Source organism: Chlamydotis macqueenii, chromosome 10, assembly GCF_036417535.1.
Source record: "Chlamydotis macqueenii isolate bChlMac1 chromosome 10, bChlMac1.mat, whole genome shotgun sequence".
Classification (NCBI taxonomy): Eukaryota; Metazoa; Chordata; class Aves; order Otidiformes; family Otididae; genus Chlamydotis; species Chlamydotis macqueenii.
This window is the reverse complement of record NC_141565.1, coordinates 15,872,504-15,889,509: the sequence shown is the minus strand read 5'-3', so window position 1 is coordinate 15,889,509 and position 17,006 is coordinate 15,872,504. Positions and strand designations below refer to the sequence as shown.

Below are 17,006 nucleotides of genomic sequence, written 5' to 3'. Positions count from 1 at the left end.
TTCCTTTCTGTGCTGGTGTTTATTTCCAAGCTTTGGGTTCCTCGTTTGATTGTCCCATGCAAAAGGAACGAGGGAGGGTAATAATGATGTTATATGGAGCCCTGCCCCAAGCCCACGCTGGAGTCTGTGGAACCAGGGACCATCTTGGAGAATGGCCATGGCCATCCACTCGTGTCCTGCTGGTCGGATAGACTGATGCTCCCCAGTTTCTGTCCAGAAGAGGAGTGCGCTGAGGAGCAAAACATACACAGGCAGATCTCAGAGGTGCCCCGTGTGCTACTCGGAGGTGTCTGGTGATGGGCTGGTGCTGCCATCCATGCACCATGGCCAACACTGCCTGTGGGACAATAAGGAAATAAACCAGTTCATTTTGCAAATGTTTCTGAAGGATGAGCTGGGATGCTGGACCTGGTCCACAGTGCTAGCAGTCTATTTAAAGAAATCTGAAAAAAAAAAATTCACCTTTTCTAAGTTTGAAAAAATAATATCAAATATACAAGGAAATTCAGGTAGAAGAAATTTGAATTAAAATGAAGCAAATATGGGGACGAGCTCCCAGCAGGGCAACCAAGTGACGTGGACTGCAGCCAGAGTCTTACATTGCCTCTGCTCCCAAGGCTGCAGGTAAGAAATTGCATTTTCTGTCCTCTGTTGTATGGTTCTCTTGCTTTGTCTCCAAAAATGCAGCAGACCTCTTAGTGCTGGCAGCTCCAGCCTTTTTCAGCTTCTATGTTTTTAACCTAAAAAAGGAGAGAGGATACCTTTCTCGTGCTGTCCAGGACACTGTCAGATGCAGAAATCAGAACATGCAGTATTTCAAAAGCTCGACTCTTAGTTTAAATGATCAGTATCTTAAAGGTGTCTTTTCTTTTCCATCATTTATCTTTAATAAATTATTACAAAGGCTTTAAATGTGGGCTGCTGTGGAATTAAGCCAACAAGGGTCTGTGCACAGGTCCTGAATCATATTTAACCTTCCAGCCCTGTATAATGAAAGGGTCGTTCTAACACTTTTGATGCTTAGGTCTAGTTATTCTATGAAAATCACAGTGCTCTTCAGCCTCATTGTATGGCCTATCAGGACTAATTGCTCCAGAGCCAGAGGCAATTGCTTCATCTCTTCAACCTCCCTTTCTGCCTCAATAATGGGCATTTCTTCCTCTATGGAAAAATAAAATACATTTTGCTGAAGGCTGTTGGAAACGCACATCTCAAGGAGCTAGTCTTAAATGAGGACATTTGCTAGAAAACCTTCTCCTGCACAGCTATGTATTGAAAATTGTATTGGAAAACGGGGAGAGGCAGAAAAGACTGAGGAAGTCAGTCTGGCCTTGCACGACAGTTTTCCACTGAGGCAATTCCAGACCTGGCTTGTTGGCTCTTTCCGATATGAGTCCTCTTCCCAAACAGATGATTGAGGGCTGACTTAGAGAAAGCATTTCTGCCAGGGGAACAGCCCTGAGGCGAGACAGTTCTCCCGTCTACCAGGCAAAGACAGAGAAATTCAACCCAGCCCAGGAGTCATTAACAGCTGAAGCAGCTCAACCCACGTGGTAAGTTCTCCCATTGCTTGAACCCTTCCAATCGAGAACTCTTCAAATCAAGTCTTTTTAAGAATTACGTTAGAGTTCATCCAGAAGTCACTAACCTTAGTAGCTGTTGGTCTTTTAGTGGGAAGGAGTGAGTCCTCTCATGATGAAAATTCCTTGGAGGCAGCTCTCCAGCATGCATTGTGCAGAAGGAAGGAGACGATGGCCAAAAGTGGAGCCTGTCAGTCTCACTCCAGTATTTTCCAAGTATTTTTGCCAGTGTGGGATTAATCCAGGCAATCAGAAACCTGCCTTCCAGAAGCAGGTTTAGTTGACAAGTTTCTGACCTCTCTTTGCAACAGTGAGATGAAGAATGCTAAGAAGTTATTTTTGGCCTTCACAGAAGAGTCTGAGTTTCCACTTCAAAGTTGGCTTAATTTTTCAGCTATTTTATTTTATCAAACATAAGGCACAGATTTTGAAAAATAAAAATGAGAAGAGAATACTATTTTGACCTAACACATATGCTTTTTATATTTTATTTCCTAGGAGTTTTTTGGTTGGTTTGTTCCAATAAGAAAAAAAAACAAACCTGTGAAATTTTCCTTGAAATGACTTCTGCCTCTCTCTATTTATAAATATTACTTCTGAAGTGTTTGGAGACATGATCTGTTGACTGTAAGTACTGGGAGATCTGATATAGGTACCGTGTTAAGATGAGGGAAGGTAGAAATAGATTTCTCCTTTGTAAGCTGATTCAGGTCCTTCAAGACAGTGGCTGGATATGGAGTGCAGAGGCCGAGGCCATGCACATCAGTCCATTTCCATCAGGAAAAACTAAGTTCTGCTGGGAGCGTAAGAGCCCAAATGGTTTCCACGTTACATCTCCTTGCAGGCTCGGGCACATGCCGAGCATTAATGCCCCTGCTCAATCTGAACTGCCAGCAGCGATATCAGGCTGCAGCTACTTCAACATTTGTTGGTAGCTGGTGTCTCCATCTCTGAGAAGACAACATGAGAAAAGCCAGAAGTCTGGAGCAATCTCTGAACACAAACTCCTTTGTATGCAGGGCAGAGAGCGCAGGGAAAGGCAGGGCTCTGTATTTTCTCCTTTAAAATCATTACTTAGCTCCATTCATATGCTTATAATTTCTTCATCCTTCTTTAATCTGTGACTACATTTCAGATGAGCAATTAAATTAATCAGGTCTTTGCTGTATTGTCCTTTACTAATCCATCTTTGCTGCCTTGCTGACCTTTCTCTTTGAAGCTGTTCCCTGCTTACAGCCTGCCTTCCCCCACCCTCGCACAGAAGGGAGTATTTGCTGGGAAATGCTTTAATTGCTCCTGCTCACGGTAGCAGGGAAGCGGGGACGGGTCCCTGCAAACTGATTGGCAAGAACAAACGTGTCCAGGTTAGCCCCTGTGACTGGCAAATACAAGCGGGGGCTTATTTGCTCCTGTGCCTCTGTAATCCCCTCACAGCAAGGGTGATGTGAGGATGCAAGCAGGTACCAGATGCTGCCAGGGGCTGGAGCTCTGGCCTCATGCACGGCTTGGGCTCCCCAGATGAAGCTGTCTCAGCTGCAGGTATTGGGTTTGAGCAGCCTTTTGGAGCAGGGTGTTGGGGAGCACACAACTGTGCCCTTGCCCCGGAGGTTGGCACCTTGCCGGCGCTTAGCTAGAGCAAACACGTAGCCGCTGGTGGCAACCTAAGCCCTGGTTGAGAAAATGCAGCCACAGATAAAATGCACCCGCTCTCGCTGAACAGGCAAATAACTGAGCTCTGAAATAATAAACCGCATGTGGTGTCGGCCAGGCCATTGGAAGGAGGCGTAGTTCAGCAGCTGCCACGGAGGTTTGCTCCCTGGCAGCGGTGGGGAATGACATGGTCAGTCTACGCCTTGGCTTGCGAGAGCAGGAGCCAGTGGCCTTTCTTCCCCTCCACGCTGGGGCTCAGCTGCTGGAAGCCTTTGCTGTTTTCCTCTCTCCTTCACTGCTCTCTTCTCAGGGGATCCCTGAGCATACCGGGCCTCTTCATATCCAGGTGTCTCGGGGGACGATCCACCTGGAGCAGCGGCACAGATGACCTAAGGAAACCCCAGCCAAGGGCATTGCAGCGGGCCGCTCTGCTGTCTCTCGCTTGCGCTGCTGTCCCCATGCAGATGGGGCAAATGGAGAGATGCTGCCTTTCAGATATATATATATATATATTTTTTTTTTAGAGCTATTCCTAAATTCTGCTGACCGAATCGCATGATGTGGGGTATCTTCAAGTCCTTCCAACAGCTCTTGTCAACGCCTACAGCTTCACCCTGCTCTACATGGAAAAGGCCGCGGGTGTGCCTTGTGCGGGTGCGTAGCTCACCTGGAATAACCCGAGAGCTGCACGCCTGTCCCGGGAGAGCCTGCCTGCCTTAGGTGCCTGGGATAATCTGATAATACCCTCCTCTTCATCAGCTTTCCCCCACATTGTGCAAGTGGTACGTGAAGCTTTCCAGATATTACTTGCATTCAGACTTCACTAACGGCGTTTTCCCATTTGATCATTCCTAATGGCCTGGGCCTTTCAACAGCTTAAATGTACAGAAGTATTTAACTTGGGAGTAGCAGGAGCTTTAGACAGCAGGTAGGTCCTGGGCTGTTTGCCTTGGCCAAAGAACTGGCATCTCCAGCAGGTAAAAACAGCACAAATGTAAAACCTGACAACTTTTGCAGCCAGAAGAGAAATGGTTTTTTGCATCTCAGAGACCATAGACACAGTTTTCTGAATTTTCCTTTAGAGCAGCTACCTGACTTCTGCCTGATTTGAGCTACCACCCCACCACAACCACTGGCAGTCTGCTTTTGTCAGGTATCTCACTCCTCTATTTATCAGCAAGTTTCAATCCTGTGCAACAGGAAGAAAAAGGCTGTTTTCTTTTTCCCTGATAGAAAGAGAATAGACAATAAAGCAGCTTTAAAAAAAAATAAATAAAAGGACTTTTCCACCTGTGGGATGGCGAATGCATGATTAATGTCTGCGATGCTTCGAGGGCCATTGCAAGCAAAGTGCAGGTTGGCTTCACTCCTGAGAGTTCACCCTTCTGCCTTGGCTGCCGACACTTGCCTCTCTGCAAGTTACCCCAGACAGGTTTGGGTTTTCTCATCTTCGGGAACGGTCCTGAAAAGTAAAAGGAGCACGGACGGAGTGTGAATTTACAGCATAAAGCAAATAATTCTGCTGGATCACAAGAGAGCTCAAGGGAGTGAGAGGGGGAGAGTAGAAAATTACTTGTTGCTATAGCGCAAGGAGGTTTTGTGCAAATTGCCAGAGCCCCACTTGATTGCTTTGTTTAGCCTCTAATTGAGAAGCATTAAGGAACTGCATGAACTGGGGCCATCTACCACCCACCTCTCCTCAAAGCGAGAGGCGAGGCAGAGCTGCGCCTGCGGTGTCTTGAGCTTGACAGCAAAGAAACCCAGCTCTGGGCAAAAGCTGCAGCGCTGTTGTTTTGGGAAGGGAGTAACAGCCTGCAAGGATGAGGAGGGGGCTGGAACGAGGAGCAGGAGGGAGGAAAGTGGGGCAGCAGCTGGGATGTGCTCGGCACCTGGCACCAGAAACTGGGGAGCCCCGGGGTCCCTCCAGCACCCCAGCGGTGCTCAGCCTGCCTGGTTACAGCGAAGAAGGGCCCTTTTTTGGGGAGAGATAAGCTTTACATATCTACTTGGCTCCGTGTTTCATAGCAGGTGCTCCTCTCCATGGTGTGGGACTGGGCTGCAAGTTTTTATTGGTGTGGACTCCAACTCCCAAATGCTATTTACAGGGAAATTGAAGACTGCCTTCAAAATTAACAATAGATGGCTATAAATCTTACTCAGTTACCTAGCAACTAACACAATAAAATCCTGAGGTTAAAAGGAGAAGGGTTATTTGGAGATACCTTGGGGAGCACATAATGGCCATTTGCATTCCTGGGTGGGAGGACAAAAAAAAATTCCTGGGATGTTTACAAATTACTGTATTGATGAAGGAAAAAAAGATGAAATTACTCAGTGTGGCTTTAATCAAAATACCTCAGAACTGACAAATTAACAAAAAAAAATAGTAGTCAAATGGCTGTGAAAAAGAGCACTTGGAAAATACACGGTGATCTGCAGAAATGACGGAAGGGTTTTGTTAAGTTGCTAAGCCCACTTTGTTACTGTTTCTGACATCTGAAATGTGTGTACTGCGGACTAACAGTGTAATAAATGTTCAAAGTGCATTTCACCAGTGTGTGCCTGATGGAATATGCCCTAGAAAAACCTACGCAGTGCAAAAAAAATTTAAAACTGAAGTAACATAGCATGATTCATCCCGGCCTGGGTTCCTGTTATGCACAGCACAGATTGAAATTCCATATCCCTGCCTCAAACTGGGGTTTATGCACAGTCTTTTCTGCCTGCAGTAATTGCAAATCTTGAAGCCGGGAGGAGCGGAAACACTGAATTGCTTCCCTCCTAAAAGACCCTCATGAGGGCACGTTTACCCAGGAAGGAGGAGGCTCGGCTCTTGGAAGAACTATGCCGGAAAACAGACGCCCGGTCTCTAGCACACTCCTTCAGCAGCTGTGGCACTTAGAGGCATTTTTTAAGCTCTCCTTTTTTTTTTTGTTGAAAGGCTTCAGACAATAACTACCTAATAACAGTCAGATACTTACTACCTTCAGGGTGCTGGATGGCGACAGGATTCATGTTGAGTTGTAATTCACCTGCACAGGCTGCTGGCAGGAGGAACCGTGAGGGGACTGACTCGATCCGTAACAGCCAAATTCACCTTGACGTGGCTGAGGGGAGAAAAGCATGGGTCCATCTGACAAAATGAGAGCTGCTTTCTGCCTTACTCCAGTGTTTTCTGTTGGCAGTACCGCTGCCTCAGTGCTGACGGCCAGGGCTGGATCGTAGGAGGCACAGGGATTGTCAGAGCTGATGGAAGGATGCTAAGAGCTTTCTGCAGGTGTTTTGGGGGTGATTTCCTAACACAGGGCAAGGTTTGCAGGGTAGAAGAAGAGCTGGGGGCACTTCCCTGGAAAAAATAGCACATTTTCCTGGCTCTGTACACTCTGTGCCTGCCAGCCAACTCTCATCCAAAAATGCTGGGCCAGAGATGGAGGCGCAGACTCCGTGGTCTTTAGTGGCATGTGTTGTCCCCACATTTCCCACTCCCTGGTTGCAGCTGCTGCTGTAGGACCTGCAGCTCCTCTTCCCGGCTGGTAAGAGCTGCCTGCTGGGCTTGGAAACGGTGACTTCGCTCCTGTTATTTGCTCAGGCTGGTGTCCCAAAGGGGATGAAGGTCACTGGGTGAGGAGAACCCTAACAGCATCTCCTCTCCCTCACGCGCAGTGGCAGGCCATAACACGAGGTGAGACTCAGCAGAGCTCAGACATTGGGCACATACCCTGGGATCAGGCAAGCAGAACAGCTCTGCAGCAACATGGGTTTCTTTTTTCCGCCTTCTGCTGCTAGAAACCGAATTTGCTTGAAGCAGCGCATTTATCTGACCAGGAGGCACAGCACGATGTGCACATTGGACTACCATGCTCTGCCGGGCTTGTGACCATGAGAACCAGCGCAGCCTGGGTAACACAGGAGCTGCATTGTACCTTTCCCCAAGCTCTCTGAGTTTTATCGTAACTATTTTTGCAGTATCAGGTACAACAGGGAGCAGGAAAAGAAGAGCATCCCTGTCATTTCCCTCCCCTCAGCCTCTCATAACTTCAGCAGGGAAAGGGGTCCATCTCACAGTGCACAAATGGAGCACACTGGATTTTAAACTGGTTTAGTCATAAGAAGGGCTGGAAGAAGTGTCATCTCTAGGCAGGCTTGGTTGAAACAGAAATGGGAGGGGAAGATGACATACAGAACAATTTAAGTGACAGCAGAAACAATAATTTGTCAGACAAAATGTCTGGCATATATTATCCCTGTGTCTCCCCCTGAGCCTATTTGACAGCAGTATCTGACACCCCCCACCTCCAAGCTGAGTCTGTCTCCTCTCAAGAGGAAGATCTACATGTTTATAAAACAAACAAACAAAAAAAACCAAACCCAAAACTCCCTTTTTAAAGTACCTCTCATGGTAGCACAGGTAGGGCTGGAGCTGTGTTGCTGTCCCCTGCCCACCCAGCCACGCCAGGATGTGTGCATCATCCCCTCTGAACACGGTGAGAACAAGGGAGTGGGAGTTTATTTCCTGAGAGATCTTTACTCTTGGCAGCTTTTCTGGGGGAGGAAAGAGAAGAGAAGCATTCAGACCAGTGAGATAATGTCTCCCCTCCCTTTCCCAAATACATCCCAGAGATGATGTTCTGGCCTGGCTGTTTGTTTACGTAAATGCAGCATCTGAGCATCTCTAAAATGCGGATCGAGTCCTCCTGACTAGCCCCTCATTTGTCCTGGATATCTTGGGCCACAGGGAAACTGCTGTGCCCATGAGATATTTAGATGCCTAGAATCACTAAGGACCCGACTCTGCTGGAGTCTTGGGTACCTGAATATTTTCATGGCTCTGGGTGTACGTGATTTCCCCAGATCCCCCTCCAGGCACACCAGGGCAGAAGCAGTGAGCACACCTCTTATCTGCATCTTCTGCACTCCAAGGCTGAGCCCTCATCTTCCCTCTCCTTTCGAACATGCTGGTGCAGGTCTGGATGCTCAGAGCCTTCCCTGCCCTTTGCCTGTGTATTGAGGGGTCACCCACCAGCATCTGCAGTATCTGCTGAAATTGGGCTGGAGGATACAAGCCATTTAGGGTAGCAGGCAAGTTTGGTGGCCCCATGGACAGCTTGGGCTGGAGGGAGGGACCAACCTGCCTGGTTTTAAGAGGCGATTTAGGACCTGCCACTTCAGCAGAAGGCTAGAGCCGTGATTCAGCACGGCCACACCTCCAAGGAATTTACCCTCTAACTTTGACTTACTTTTGCTGTTTTAAACTTATAGCAGATGTCCTCACCAGCCCTGTTATTGAGGGCACACAGCACCTCTTGCAACAGCAAAGCAATTAAAAAGGATTTGCAGGTCACCTTTAAAGCATTTCCCACAGCACGTTGAATCTTGTTACAAGTCCTGTATCCAATAATGCTTTTATTTCGACGGTTTTAATTGGATTTTTAAATATTCTGAATCTTATGCAAGACACCAGAAGTGCTGGAGATTTTCAGGCCCTCTCTTGCACGATGCTCATTCCCTGAAACCCCATTGACCTTCAGCAGAGATTACAGTAACTCATCACCCCTGGTATTTCTGTATCTGACGTTAGACCCAGCTTATAGGTAGGGATGTCTTCATATGAGGCCAAACACCAGTTAGCAACCAGTTGCCCACCATGTGATGAAACGTGTGTATTTGAAAAGATTGTCTCCTCCCATGAGAGTTTATAACGTATTCATGTACCACTGTATGAGCTGGAAACTGAGAAGGAAAATGACGAAGAAATTTAGAAGGGAGTAATGGATAGAAGCTGGGTTTTGGAATGGTAAAAATAGCAACCACAGAAAAACAGAGCAGGGATGAGAATAGAGCACTGACATGAAGAAAGCCTGTGAAAAATACAATTTTCTCTGTGATAAAATTCCCTGTTTGTTTGGGTTTTTGCGTTTGTTGTTAGGTTGGTTGGTTGGTTGGTTTCTTGGGTTTTTTTTAAAGAAAGCCCTACGTTTACAGGGGGAAAGTGTGAAAATCTCCCTGGAACTTTTTCCCTGAGACTCTTCAAAAGGCAGCCCCACAGCTCCCAGCCTCATTTCAGTCTCCTAGAGAGGAAGGTACAAGTGAAAAATTGATAAAAATGAGAACTGATTAAATGAAAAAGAAAATTATCAAAGCGTTACAGTTTTAACCAGCTGTGAGGCAGCAAGCCAAAGGAACAAAGAGGCAGAGAAGGAGGGGAAGGAGATGACAGGATTTGCGAACAACTGCAACCACGGGGTGAAGCTGTGAAGTGCTAATGGCGAAGCTGCTCCATCCCCACTGGGGACGCGTTGCCGAGGACCCCTGTGCTCCACGAAGCTTGTTTGCTGCTCCCCCTTCTCCCCATGTTTCATTTTGCTCTGCCTTGCATCAGATGTGCTGTTTGACTGCGAACCCTCAGGGGTACGGGCCAGCTGTTGGCTGTGGGGATCCCTTTGTAGCACATCGTGGAAATGGCAAGAGGAGGCTGATGTGTGGGTGCCCCACAGCTCCCAGCCCCACCACACACTGGTAGCTCTGGGAGGACCATGAGCCGTGGGGCTGTAACAGGTGTTTTGCGTCCCCGCCTGGCATCTCAGGCTGCAAATATATTTCACATGACTGTGTCTCTCCTGCACCCTGCTCATGTTTGTGGACTGAATCTGCCCTCCACAACGATGGGAACAGAAGCCCAGCAGGAACCCAGGCTGTTTGCTCCCTGCCTTTGCCTATGGCGGTAAACCCCTCCCCCCCCTCCCCCCCCCGCATCGTGCAGGCTGCAATGTGCTCAGAGCTATGACTTCAGTGCCTTCCCCTTCAGCACAATCCCATGCCTGCTCCCCTGGAGCTCAGGTTTTTTATTAACATCCGTGCTCTGGGGCGTAACGAGCACCGCTGAGCAGAGCTAGCCCGAGCGCCGTGCTCCCGAGTGCGGCGGGACAACAGCCAGCGCCGGGAAGGGCCCGGGGAGGGTCGTTAACTCTGAAGCGGAGTGATGACAGCAGGCTCCCCGGTTCAGCGGGGCGAGCCGGGGCGGGGCGGGGCTGGGGGGGAGCCGGGCCCTCCCGGGGCGGTGCCTGCCGGGCCGAGGGGCGGGGTGAGGGGGCGGGAGCGCGGCGCGGCGGAGGGGCGGCCACCGGGGGCGGGGGGGGGCCGGGCTGGGCCGGCCGGCGCCGCGCACTCGGGCTGGGCTGCGCTGGGCTCCGCGGGGCGCGGCGCTGCCATGTTCGGCCGCGGCTCCCGCAAGCGGCTCTCCGGCCGGTCGGTGAGTGCTGGGGCTGGGGAGGGGGCCTTCCTTCACCGTCCCGTCCCGTCCCGTCCCGGCGGGGTGCGGGCTCCCGCCCCGCTCCAACCTGTGGCTCCGTCCCTCCGCCCGCGTCCCCGGTGCGGTGTTTGTGTCGTGTACCCCCCGCCACCCCCAAGCGCCCCTTTCTCCCCACTCCAGTCCCGCCGTGGTCCCTCCACTGCCCTTTCTCCCAACCGTGCGGGTGCCCCCTGTCCCCCTGCACCCCCCTCTCCCCCCGCACCCCCCTGTCCCGCGGCTGGGGGGCCGGGGCTGACCCCTGCGGTTTGTTACAGCTGACGGCGTCGGGGGAGCCGGAGCGGGGCCAGCCCTGCACGACCTGCGGGGACCAGTGTCCCGGCTTCGCCCTGCACAAGTGGAGGTAAGGCCCCACGAGACCCCTGTCCCACCACCCCATACCATCGCTTCGTCCCACCAGCGTGTGCCGTCGCCCCATCCCGCCACCTCATCCCACCATCCAGTCCCGTCACCCCATTCTGTCGCCCCATCCTGCTACCCGGTCCCATCACCCCACCCCATTGCCTCATCCCACCACCCCGTCCCCCCAACGGCAGCGGGACTCCGATGGATCTCCCTCCGGCTCTCCCTTTGCAGGGTTTTGTGTCTCCCTCCCAGCGCTGCTCAGGGTGTAGATGGGGCTTTCTGGGGACCGCTGGTGTTGGTCTGAAAGCATTACGCACTCGTGGTGGTTCTCCAGACACGGGTGGGTTTGTTGGCCCTGCCAAGCAGCCAGCAGGTGTGCCCGTACCTGGCGCTGTGCGAGGTACAGCAGGATCCAGACCTGGGACTGGGGTAACTGGTTTGCTAATTATCACCTTGCAGCTGATCCGCTCACTCCTCGCCGTTGTCAGGGGCTCATCCTGCTGCCCTGGGTCGTGCTGGGGTTAGGGTCAGCCTGGGTTAAGTAGGGTGGGGTGGGAAGGGGGGATTGGGGCAGAAGGGGGTCTGGGTGGTTTGCACCAAACCACTGCGTGAAACTCCTGCCTCCCCCCATGACCCAATGGTGGGGTTTTCCCCCTCTCGGTGACGCCAAGCAGAGATTTAGCTATTAAAATGGATGAGGTGTGTGTAAGAATGAACAAGTGTTTTTGGCTATTTCCGTTGTGTCTCTTTACAAAACGGACGATGCTGGTGCGTACAGCGAGCCCTGGCTGGATCAGCCCCTTCTCCCCTCCCCACCTTGTGCTGTCTAGAAATGAGTTCCTGCTCACAGGCAATCTGGGACGTGGCAATATTAGATCTGGGCTGTGGGCTCTGGGAGCCGGTGCACAGTCTTAGTAGGCCAGGGAGCCCTTGGCGACCTTTTAACTTTATTTTATAGACTGTACCCTTTTCTCCAGTATCTGCCACGCTCGGCACTCATCCCACTTCTCGGAGCTGCATCCCAGCAGATAAAAGCACGGGTTCAGAGTGAGAAGGGGGATTGATTTATTCAAACTGAGTTGTGTCTTCAGCTTCAGCCTTGCAAATCATGGTTGCTGATGGCGTTCGCTCCGGGGTCCATGGGCTGAGGTCTACCCCAAGGGATGCACAGTGGTAGGTGGGGCTTGCCGCGGTCCTTCAGCCTGGCTGGTGGCATCGTGTCCCACCTCAGACCTTCAGGAGGTGAAGGTGTCTGTTTCTCCCAGGCTGCAGGAACTGTTGTCTCCTGATACCCTCCCCATAATCTGAATCTGCCAGATTTATAGATTTATAAGGTCACCCCTGAGTTGTTGTCTTTTCAGGGCTTATAAATGCTTTCCCCAGCTGTCCCACGTTTCCTTGTAGCTGAAGTTTAGGGCAGCAGGCATTTTCACAGATGCACTTCATGATGATTAAAAGTGTCAAGGGGAACTCTTAACCAGAGGATAAGAAGAAAATGTTGGTCAACCAAGCTATTTCTCCTCTGAGAACTTATGAGGTGCTGTGGTTTGTATCTTGTTATGTCAGAAGGTGCAACTATCCAGCGGCTTTTGAAAAATGAGGTGCATTTTGATAGCATCCCCCCAAAGGCCAAATGGCCCAGCAGAAGAGGCACCCGGCTGCCTGGGGAGCGTCGAGGGAGAGGTGGTGTCATGGCTGTGTTCAGATTGTGCCCGCTGTGCCTCTTGTGCCAGATCCTGCAAAACCCCATGTGCAGGAGGAGGTGGAGCAGGAGGCTCCAGCCTGCCAGGACCACTTGGAGCTCTCTTCTGGCTGCCCTTACCTGAGGCACCCTGGGCACAGGCAAGGATTTTGGCTAAAACCACGTGGATTGTTCCAGGAGCCTTTTCTTGGGAAGGAAGAGGTTGCCTCCCGTGGAGCAGGAGAAGGATAGGGGTCCTGTGAGTATGGGTGGGGGTCAGCCCCCAGGAGCATCGCAGCTTACGCCTTACACCAAGTTACCTTACACCAGGGACTGGACAAGCCCAGAGCCCTCCTGCACATGCATTTACCTTTAATTGCCTTGATGTGAGAGTAATTAGGCAATTAAATAAAGGCAACCTATTTGCCAGAACACACCAGAGAGGAAGCACAGTCATTTTTTATTAGCCACTGGTCTGTTAATGCCAGGGACTTGTGAGCAGGCGAATTATTAATAGTTTTGTACGTTGCTGGGGATGCTCACCGGCACCTGGACGCGCAGAGTGAGATTGGGAGACGGCAAGGGTTTGCAAGGAGATCTGCAGATTAAGGATACAAACCCAGATCGATTAACCACGAGAGATTTGTGAGCCTTTTTTGTAATCCTTTAATAGCAGAGTTTTGCTGATAAATGTAAATGGGACTTTTTCACTTCAAAGATGGGAACTGGTGATATGCTGTAGGGAGAAGGAAAGGAATTTATAAGCTTGCAGGCACATTGCTGATCCAGGCATTGTCGTATACGTAATTATGCAGGACTGTGCATTTTCTAGTTACCTGTGCTTTTAGGTGCGATCTGTGCAGCTACTCCATCAAGCAGGCAAATTGCTTTGTTAGAGGCCAAAGATTTCCGTGCCCGTACGTTCCTTAAAAGCCACTTTTCTCAGGTGAGGCGATGCCTTTGAGTGTCGGTTGAATTTATCATTCCTGGAAGCACATTCCCTTCCAGGGCCAGGGAAACCACTCAAAAATAAATTGTATTCTGCAGAACTGTTTTCTTTTCAGCATAAAACCAGCCTCTGCGGTGTAGGTGTTGTGCAAAAAGAAGATGAAAAGAGATTGCTAAGTAATGCGAAAAATGGCCCTGGTTTTAGAGTTTGTTTTTTGAAGCTTCTTAACTTTAGTCTGAAATTATAATCTCAAATTCAAGGTAGTGGGTGAATTATCCTGTAAAAGTGGCATGCTATTTTGGTGGAAGCAAGGAATTGAAAATGCCCCATGTCATAGACGCAGTTAAGCCGGAGCCCGCTGCCCGCGTCTTAGCCCCTCGAAGCTCTCGGACCTTCTGCGTGCCGCAGACCTCTTGTTGTAGGACAGAATTCAATTTTCAGTTTTTAATCGTTTAGCCCCAAAGAGGAGAAAGTAAGTGGTTTGTCTGAAAAGATGGAAGGTTGAATTCCCTCATCCTTGGGCGCGAAGTCTGTGAGGAGGCAGCTATCAAACTATAACCAGTATAGCACCAGTTTCTCATGGCTTGAACAGCAAAATGACTCCTTCCTCTGATCGCATCGCTGTCGTTTCGGTAGGTTGTCAGTAAAGTACGTGAGGACTGAAAAGTTCATCTGTGTGGGCTACGGTCTGAAGGATGGAAATTGGGTGTGCATAACCAAATCCTCGTTAATACACGTCGCTCCTTGAAAGGTGGCTTTGTGTGGGGAAAAAAAAGTGAAATCAAATTCAATAAAAATCTCCCAACTCGGTAGGAGCCTGGTTGCTGTTTTCTAATCAGATCTGCATTACATTAAACTGTGTGCCATTCAGCTTGTTAACAAGCTTTGGCATTAAATAAAGCTGTCACTGGAGTTGGGTGAATGAATAGCCATTAGCAGTGTCTTTTGCATAGTGTCCTGCGGAGAAAAGCCTTCCAGGGAGGTGGTCCGGGAGGAGGGAGGGAATTTATAACCTACTCCTGCTGCAATTAGTGGGAATATGCAAACCTTATAGGTGACAAATGGTTGGCAACCCCGGGAAGGGAGCGAGTGGCTTTTGCTGTTGTTAACCCTTTCGGATTTACTCTGGTAAGTAAAAATTACAGCCTTAGCACTGTGTTTAAAATAGCGGATCCTTCGTGTTGGGAGATTGGCATGTGTTTAGCACACAGAGGCTTGGTTTGTTTGCTCCTTGAGAAAGCCTTGCAAAAACCGATACTCTTGCCATTCAACAGACCTGCCCGTTCCCTTCTCCTCCAAAACCACCAGCTAAAAACCATAGACGCAGCGCACCCGTGCCTCGAGCCCGTGTCTGAGCTCTGGTGTGAGGAGGGGGATGCACCACCTGGTTCGCAGAGCCTGCCGAGGCAGCGGCGTGGGGCTGATTTCAGAGGGAAGGCATTCGGATGCTGTGACAGATAAGATGATTTTTAAAATAGTGTCTGAAAGCCTTTGGAGAAGTCTTTGTTGCCATAGTTATTCTTCTCGTCTGCAGAAGCATTTAAATAACAGTTATAAACATGACATAAAGACAAAGACTGGCTTACTCAGTTTTTCGTTTCAGTGTGAGATTGTTTTACATCTTTTCTTGAAGTTTCTTTTTTTTCTTGCATATGCTGTGTAATCTTTGCCCCTCAAAATCACGTTTTGGTGGGGAAAAGATCTGCTTCTCTTCATGCATCCCTGTCACACATCATGGTCTTGGTATCAGCAGTGTGTGTTCGTACAGCGCGTAATGCCTGGCCCTTGCCTTCCAAGGAAACTATTTATGTGACTTTTGGGTTAATGTTCAGTATTATGCCATATTAGCAAGTGAAGTTTGGATCCATACAATTGTTTTGAGCATTCATTTGCTTCTGTAACTCAGCATCTCGCTATAATCTACTGTGGCCAGTCCCACAGAAGTCTGATCACATCTGGCCTCGTCAGATCTGGGAGCATCTGCAGGGACAAACTTTTTGACTTCTCGAGAGAGACCACCTGGAGATCCCGGATGATACAGGATCGGCCCAAAGGGTCGTGATTGACCACAGGGTCATGAAAAACCCATGGGCAAGGAAAAAGGGGAGATGTGTGTGGTGAGGTGGTGACCTGCTAAATGGGGTGGTTGACCTGGAGCCCAGAGGTGTTTGAGGTTGCTGGGTGATGGTGGATAGGACGCTTTGCGACTCCCGTCTCTGCCGTGTTGACTGTCGGCAGGGAGTTGCTAGCGGCAGTGCATAGTTTATATTCTTTGTGTGTTTGTCCACTTCCCAGTGCTCTGGACCTTATCTGCTCGTGTGTGGCGAGCAGCAGACAGGACTGTTCGTGCAATGAAACTCTCCATCTGTTTGTAGCCTCAAATCTGCATTCGCCTGGTCTTGGCCCTGCCCTCAGGAGGGACATCCCAGCAGGCACGTGTGCACATCCCGGCGCGCCTTTGGGTCTTCAATTTGGTGCCCAGTGCTTCATCCAGTGAGCAGAAACAATAATATTTGTAATGCAGCACGTGAATTAATAACACAGAGTCCTGAAGCATTTGTTTCTACTTTCCAAAAAAAAAAAAAAAAAAGTACAGATTATTGCTTCCATATGTTTTCAGCATTTTTTGTAGGTTATGTATCTTTCACACACACGCTCCCAGTTTTTCCCTTTCATGAATAACGTGCTTTGTGCCTCCCTCCTTTAGGATTCTGATATTCCACACTTCCTTGCATGTTTATTTGAAAGGCTTTGGGGAAGTGAGAATAGCAATACCTTATCTTCAATAGGCTTACGCTTGCATCGCTGCTGTGGTGAACTGCGCTGGGCCTGGTGGGTTTTAGCAGATTTTTCATTTTGCAATGGGGAACCTGCTGAAATAGGCAGAACCTGGCTGGTGCAGTCCATCCCTCTGCTCCAGAGGTGAGTCCCTGAGGGACCATGGAGGGGTGGGCGGGAGTCACCTGGCTCCGGAGGACGCTGTTGTCATGGTGGAGAGGATGCAAAAAAAAAAAAAAAAAAAAAAAAAGAAACAACCAAAACAAAAAAAAAACCCAGTGGGTTTTCAACCCCTGTGACAGTAGGGAAAGAGCAGGGTGACCAGTGACGACTTGTGCTGCCGCCACCATCCCCACCATGTCTGCGCCGAGGGGCAGCTAGGCCATCAGGATGGGAGTTTGGGTGGGCTGGAGTGCAGGGATCAGCTTCCTCCTGCCCTGGGACAATATATCTTTTCATGAATGTCGAGCACACAGTTGTATTTAAGGAACTCCCAACCGATTTTTTTGGCCTGTCCCTTCCACATCTTCATGCCCTGCTGCTGAAACAGCACTTAGACCGGCCGAGACTGATAAGGTATCCTGTTTGTGTTGGCTGGGAGACACCATATCCACTTTAACAGAGCATTACAGTGTTGGAGGCAGTGTTGTCCCTGGCGAAAAGCCTAAAATAAATTCTTAAATTTTTTTGCATGAGATGTACAAAAGAGCAGGTGAG

At 49.6% G+C, this 17,006-nt stretch overlaps 1 protein-coding gene across 1 annotated transcript in view; it reads left to right on the top strand.

The window, feature by feature from the left end:
• The first annotated feature begins 10,391 nt into the window (after positions 1–10,391).
• The window catches only part of PRICKLE2 (prickle planar cell polarity protein 2), a 105,041-nt gene continuing 98,426 nt past the window's right edge, over positions 10,392–17,006 (top strand). The window contains exons 1-2 of the mRNA XM_086755504.1: positions 10,392–10,479; positions 10,794–10,879. Of these exons, the coding sequence (XP_086611630.1) occupies positions 10,438–10,479; positions 10,794–10,879 (128 nt within the window). The 5' untranslated portion in view covers positions 10,392–10,437. The remainder of the gene's footprint in view (positions 10,480–10,793; positions 10,880–17,006) is intronic.